Raw genomic sequence first — 6,647 nt, 5'->3', positions numbered from 1 at the left:
CAGGCATGTCAGGATTGACAAAATGAGGGACCCTGGCTGAGAGCATCCGAGGGCCTCGCGACGGAGTCACGCAGCCTGGGGACTCGGGGTAAATGGGATGGCTTGCCTGCTTCTGCCCTCCGGGGCCTCCCGCAGCCTCCACTGCCCTGCCCAGGAGTTGGACCCCAGCCCAGCCTTGGGCGTGTGAGAAGCCCTTGGCCCTGGGCCCTGCCCCCGGTCCTTCCTCCCCCACACGCTGGGGACTCAGCCCTTCCTTGTGTTAAATAGAAACCTCTTTATTCTAAGTATCGTACATTCCTTAATACATTGGACTGGGGCCAGACCTTGAGGTGAGGGGAAAAGGGGGGGCCTGGGACACTTCTCGAGAGCCTTCCAAAACGCCACCCAGCACACGCTGGGCTGGGAGCTGGTGCTGAGCTTGAGTTTCGTGGCCTTGGGAAAGTCCTTGGTCCCTCCGGCCTGTTTCTCTTCTACGCAGGGAGCGTAGGGGTGGCCCCAAAGGCCTCTGAAGATCTCTCCATCCTAGGTCGTCTGTGGTCCCAGGCAGGGAGTCGAGAGGGGGCCCTACAGGAGAACGGTTTGTCAGCAGCAAAGATGGGGGGCACTGAGGTGGGAGCGGGCTGGGAGAGTCTCAGCGTTGGGTCGGGGGCCGTGATGGAAACGGAGGCCGAAGCCGGGGCAGGCAGGCCAGACCGGGCCTGGTCAGCCGGGAGAGGGGAAGGCGGCCCAGGAAGAGAGGGAGGCCGAGGCAGAAAGGTGGGCGGGGCACGGAGATGTCTGAGAAGAAGGCGCGGTCCCGAGGGGGTGACAGGGCTCCCCCCTCAGACAGTTCCAGGTCCCGGGCCACGGCCAGGATCTCCTGGCGGGCGGCTGTGTTGTGCAGGCCACGGATGTCCAGGAGGGCTGCCACGTGCTTCCGCCTGGGGACAGAGGAAGGGACACGTGCATGGGGTCCTCTGTGCCAGACGCACACGGGCCCACCTGTGAACCTCGTCTGTTCCAGAACCTACCTTAGCTCTGGAGCCCTTTTGCAGCCCTCCAGGTCCCTCCCCCGCCCCAGCCCCCAGTCTCCCCTCCTGCCGGCACTATCCTCCAAAACTTCCCTTCCAACCATTTCCAAATCCTTCCGCTCCTAGCTCATTCCAGAACCCTCACCTCTAAACCCAATCTTCAGCCCCAACTCAGTTCAGGCACCTCCTGGATGTCCTTCTGGTCCCCTCACACCTGTATCAGCTCTGGAATCTACACCAACCCTAAATCCACCCTCCCTTGCCCCTCAAACAGCGCCCCCACCCCCACCCCCATCGCTCCCACCTAACCCGGAAGTGCTCACCCACGACCCTGGTCAGGACCCTCACCTCGCCCCCCCCACCCACCAGGGCCAGGTCTGGAAGCTTCTCCACCGCTGCAGTTCCCGAGCCCATGCCCAAAGCTAGGAACCATCACATTTCCACACGAGACCCTGAACCCAATAGTCATTTCCAGAACCTTCATTTCAAACAGAGCTCCCGGGCCTCCGTGCTACCCCGCTTCAACACAGCTCAGGCGTCTTCCCTCCAGCCGCCCCCCCCCCCCCCTGTCCCCAGAGTCAGAACTAACCGTCCTGGACTGGTGGCTCCCTTCACCCCAAGCTCTCAACCTTGGAGCCTAAACCCAGCGGAGGCCTCACTCCCTGGGGCGCAGGGGTAACCTCCCCCCCCCCACTACACAGAAGAGCCTTGCACGACCACCACCATCCACATTCACAGGGGGCGGTGTGGCGATGGGTGGTCAGGTGCACCAGCTTTAGAGACGGCCTGCCACGGGGAGGGGGGGAGGGGGGGCGTCAAGTCCCCAGCTTTGCTAGCTGTGGCATTTAGGGCAATCTCCTTAATTTCTGCCTGCCTCAGATGACGCCAAGCATTTAGAACAGCGCTGCCTTTTACTTGCATATAATTTGCTAAAATAACTCTTATTATAGGCCTTACTGATTGAGTGGGTGTGTAACATGCTTTCTCAGGTCTGACATCAGGGCTCATAAATAAGAATCGGGAATTGGTAGTGCGGTCACCGTGGATGACGAGAAGGAGGATGGACTGATGACGAAGAATTCCGCCCCCCCCCCAATCCTAGGAAAAGAGTCCTGTTATCCCCCATGGACGTGGTGAGGAAACCGAGGCTCAGAGAGGGTCACCCAGAAAGGAAATGGTCCACCGGGATCTGAGCGGCGCCTGCCGCCGTCCCAGTGCGTGCGCGCCCGTGTGCCCGTGCGTGTCCCCGTGTCCCCCGCGGCTCCCAGGCTGGGCTGGCCCTTCCTGCCGCCGGCGGCCCCGCGCCCCCCTGCCCTGGGCTTCCTGTGACTGCCTGTTTGTTTGCGAGCCCTGGTGGCGGCGGCGGCGGCAGGAGAAGGAGGGAAATCGTATTAATAATGCCCTGGTTCCAGCAGGAAACGGCCGTCAGACACGCTCGCCGCCCCAAGAGCAGGAAACGCGGGGACGGATGCCAGGGCCCGGACAGTCCTCGGCCTGGCGGCGGCGCGCGCAAAAAACGAGCCGGGCGGGCGCGGGCGTGGGGTGGGGGGACCCTCACCTGATGTCTGGGTAGTCCCGCACCAGCACCCCCACCTCCACCTGGATGCTGGGCGTGTCTTCCAGCTGCAGGATTTCGGCCAAGTGCGGCACCACGGCGTCCAGCCACGAGGCCTGGGACTCCTGCAAGGGGGAGGCCCCAGGCTCACACTCCGGCCCCAGGTCCCCCTCCCAGTAAACCACACCCCTCCGGGCCTCAGTCTTCTCGTCTGTAAAGGGGGGCAGGGGCGGGTTATCTGGAAGCTTGGGCAATTGGAAGAAAAATCCATAATACATCTACTCCCAGGTTTGCGGATAATTGGGGGGGCTCGGGGACACCCCTCAAAGCCTAGCCCTAGGATTTTGCAAAACGTTACCCTTAGGGGAACCTGGAGGACGCGTACATGGGGTCTCTCTGCGTTCTTAATAAAATGACGCACGCCCCCCCCCCGCCCCCGCTGCTGAGCTCCTGCTGGTTGCAACGGGGTACAAATTAAAGAGGGGGCAATTTGGAACTCTTGGATTTGGGAACGCCAGGATTCTGAGTTCCGGCTGCGCTGAGCCTCTGTCTGTGCTCGTGAGAACAGCTGACGTTTCCGGAACTCTACCTCTGTGCCAGGTGGGGTCCCAAGCCCTTCACAGGACTTAAGTGACCCAATCCGCACCCCACGCACAGGGGACCGGATTCCGGTTTGCGCCCGGAGGCGAGCAACCCACCGTGAGAAAGCCGACTTTTACGCGAGGAGGACAAGGATCAAAGTGTTCACCGTGGGCTGAAAGTTGGACGACGGCTTTATGCTAAGGCCCCGCCCCGGCTAGCGGGTGGGGGGGGGGAGGGGGCGGGAGGATTCTCGCGAGGCCAGGTTTTTTGGAGCCCCCCCACCCCCACCCCTACCCCCGGGGCCGCACTGACCAGCCGCCTGAAGAGCCTCTGCAACTGGGCCGCGTCCTCCCGGAGCCTCCCGGCCACGCGGCTGCGGGTCCGCGCCGAGCGGCAGCGCAGGCGTCCGCGGAGCAGGGGCCGCACATACTCCACCAGCGCCCGTCGGTGCAGCTCGGCCACCAGCGCCTGGGGACCGGGGGAGACGCGAGGGCTTGTGAGCAGCCGGTGACCCCTTCCCCCGCTCTCCACGCGCCCCGCGCCCACTCCGGGCACCCAACGGGAACCCCTCCCCCGCCCACAGGGCGCCACACCCCCTCTTAGCCCCCCCCCCCCCGGCCCCCCAGGCAGCCCTTCCGACTCCCAACGGGTGACCCCAAGTCCTGCCCGATGATACCCTCCTCTGCCCCCTCATCAGCTCGCCGGCACCCCCTGCCGGCCCAGCCCAGCCCCCCCGGGAGCCCCACCTCCCAGAGGCCCCCACTCTGGGCGCACCCCAGCCTACGTGCCCGCGGATGCGCCTCCGCGCCAGCGCCGCCTATCCCACTCTGAGCGAGTGGCTCTGCACCTTGAACGCGTCTCCCCCAGCGGAGCGCTCCCGCCCCTCCTCTCCCCCCTCCCCCCCACCAGCCCGCGCACCTGGTAAGGCTCATCCTGCATCCTGCGCAGTGCCAGGGCCTGAGCGCCCAGCGTGCCCACGATGCCATCCAGGGCCTCCGGGCTGTTCAGCCACTTCCTGCGCATCAGCTTGTTGAAGTGGGGCTGGGTGCGACGGAAGGGGGAGATGGTTTTAGCCCTCCTCCCTGCCACCGTCTTTCTTCACTTACCAGTTCAACAGATGGGAGCTGAACCGGTTCTGAACGGTGCCCTCCCCGGCTCACAGTCCGGGGAGGGGGACAGACCGTCCCCAGTGATGGACCCAGAGTGGTCAGGGCAGGGAGGCGGGAACCCAGGAGTTTAGGAAGCCCAGAGGGGATGCCTGAGTCAGCGGAGAGAGTCAAGGAGGGCTTCCTGGAGGAGAGGACACCAGAGCTGGGGACAGAGGCTGGAGGTGAGGGGTGGGAGAGGGAGTGGCTCAATCGGCGGGAGGAGCCAGTGTGAAGGCGGCTCAGATTTCAGACGGGCTTTGGGGTCAGTGGATCAGAAAGAAGGTGTTCCTGTGGCTGGCAAGCTCCATATACTTGAGGGGCCCAGCGCAGAATGAAAATGGAAGGCTCTCGTTCAAAATTATGAAGAACTTCAACACAGCAACATCAGAGCAGCAAACCAAGCTCGGGCTCTTCTAGGCAAGGGCGTCCTGTGTGACTGATGGGTTCCACAGACTCTTGAAGCTAGAACTCGTGACAGGGGGATGGGGGTGGGATGGGGCTGGAGCAAACAGGGCTGTGAGGAGCCCCAGCTTCCTCCTGAGGGCACTGGGGAGCCATGGCAGGTTCTGAGCAGGAGAAGGAGCAGGTCAGGCTTGTGCATTACCGAGATCTTGATGGGAGGGGCAAGGCTGAAGCAGAAACGGGGTGGGGGGGGGCTCAAAAGAGAAGAAAGAGGGAAAGAAGCGGATGAGAGGGGTGAGGAGGGGGAATGCAGGACCCGGATAGTAGGATTCGTACAATTTCTGGGGGGGGGGGGGGGGGGGGAGGGGAGGGAGGCACCTGCAAGTGACCTAAGAGGTGGGACCAGCAGCAGGACAGTCCCTGAAGTGGATCTGGGGGCAGCGAGGGGGAGACGCCGTGGGCTGGGTAGATCCTGGGGAACGTGAGGTCCCCGGGGACATGGGGGGGTCAGTGTCCAGGGGGCCTGAACTGAAGTAGGTCCTATCCCACTCTGCCCCACACCTACTGCGAACAGTAGCCTGGCCGCGTGAACCTCCAGGAGTGGGGCCTTGTGTTGAAAAGCAGGTGTGAATTAGATGAGCTGACGCTCTTGGTTCAGGGCCTGTCACTGTTGCCATGAACCCTGTATGTGTTTTTAATTTTTTAATGTTTATTTATTTTTGAGACTGAGGGAGACAGAGCATGAACAGGGGAGGGGCAGAGAGAGAGAGGGAGACACAGAATCCAAAGCAGGCCCCAGGCTCCAAGCTGTCAGCAAAGAGCCCGACGCGGGGCTCGAACTCACAGACCGTGAGATCGTGACCTGAGCCGCAGTCGAATGCTTAACGGACTGAGCCACCCGGGCGCCCCTATGAACCCTGTATTTTTACCGAGATATCAGCCAGTGCCCGTGGGCTGGGACCCAACTAAGCACCGTATGGCCACAATCTTATTGCCTCCTTCCGGCCACCAGCCACCTGTGCCCATTTTCCAGATGAGCGAACAGAAACCCCAAGAGGGCAAGCAACTGGCCCAAGGTCCCCCTCCTCAGAAGCAGTGCAGCCACTGCTGGAACAAAGACTGTACCCCTTCCCAGCACCCCCATAAGGCCCCCACTCGCTCACGTTCATGCACACACTTGTCCGTCTAGTCATTTAACAACCCCCCCCCCCGCCCCCTTCCTGTGGCTCAGCTGGGTCGCTGGGGACACGTGGAGGAGGCTTGGGGACACGCGGTGCAGAATGAGACAAACAAAACTCTTGAGGATTTGATCATCGCGAGCAGGTCAGGGGAATCATAATGCCGATCTGATATTTGGCGATTTTAAGGAATTATCGTTCCCTTGGTTGGGTATGAAAACGGCACCGTGGTTATGTTTGTTTAAGAAGGATTTCTTATCTTTTGGAGATGCGGGCTGCAATGTTGATGGGTGATGACAGGATGTGGCGGGGGCGAGGGGGGGGGGTTGTGGAGAAAGGCGACACAAGATTGGCCTGGAGCTGATATTTGCTGGAGCTGCTCCACGGGAGGTCATTCTGTCATTCTGCCTACTTTTTGTGTATGTTTGAAATTTTCCATAATAAAAAGTTATTTTAGAAACATTCCGACAAATCCTGCCCTGGAGAAGCTCACATTCCGGGGGGGGGGGGGTGGGGAGGAGCTGGATTGGGGAGAGGGAAAAAAAAAACAAAAAACAAAGGCGGTAACAGAGCAGGTGGCCCTAAGTGCTTGGTTGGAGGGAAACTCAGCAGGGATTGGGGAAGGGAGTCTCCTCTCGGGGCTTCTATTTTATTATTTTTTAAATATTTATTTATTTTTGAGAGACAGAGAATATGAGCAGGGGAGAGGCAGAGAGAGAGGGAGACACAGAATCGGAAGCAGGCTCCAGGCTCCGAGCCGTCAGCACAGAGC

At 61.2% G+C, this 6,647-nt stretch overlaps 1 protein-coding gene across 1 annotated transcript in view; it reads right to left on the bottom strand.

Annotated features, from left to right (window-relative positions):
- Positions 1–254: 254 nt before the first annotated feature.
- Positions 255–6,647, bottom strand: part of EXOC3L2 (exocyst complex component 3 like 2) — a 29,508-nt gene continuing 23,115 nt past the window's right edge. The window contains exons 10-13 of the mRNA XM_042968608.1: positions 4,066–4,188; positions 3,460–3,615; positions 2,569–2,690; positions 255–920 (exon numbers count right to left, since the gene is read on the bottom strand). Of these exons, the coding sequence (XP_042824542.1) occupies positions 632–920; positions 2,569–2,690; positions 3,460–3,615; positions 4,066–4,188 (690 nt within the window). The 3' untranslated portion in view covers positions 255–631. The remainder of the gene's footprint in view (positions 921–2,568; positions 2,691–3,459; positions 3,616–4,065; positions 4,189–6,647) is intronic.

The sequence above is a fragment of the Panthera tigris genome, chromosome E2 (genome assembly GCF_018350195.1).
Source record: "Panthera tigris isolate Pti1 chromosome E2, P.tigris_Pti1_mat1.1, whole genome shotgun sequence".
Lineage (NCBI taxonomy): Eukaryota > Metazoa > Chordata > Mammalia > Carnivora > Felidae > Panthera > Panthera tigris.
Note: the sequence above shows the minus strand (reverse complement) of the source record. Positions and strands in the feature narration are given on the sequence as shown.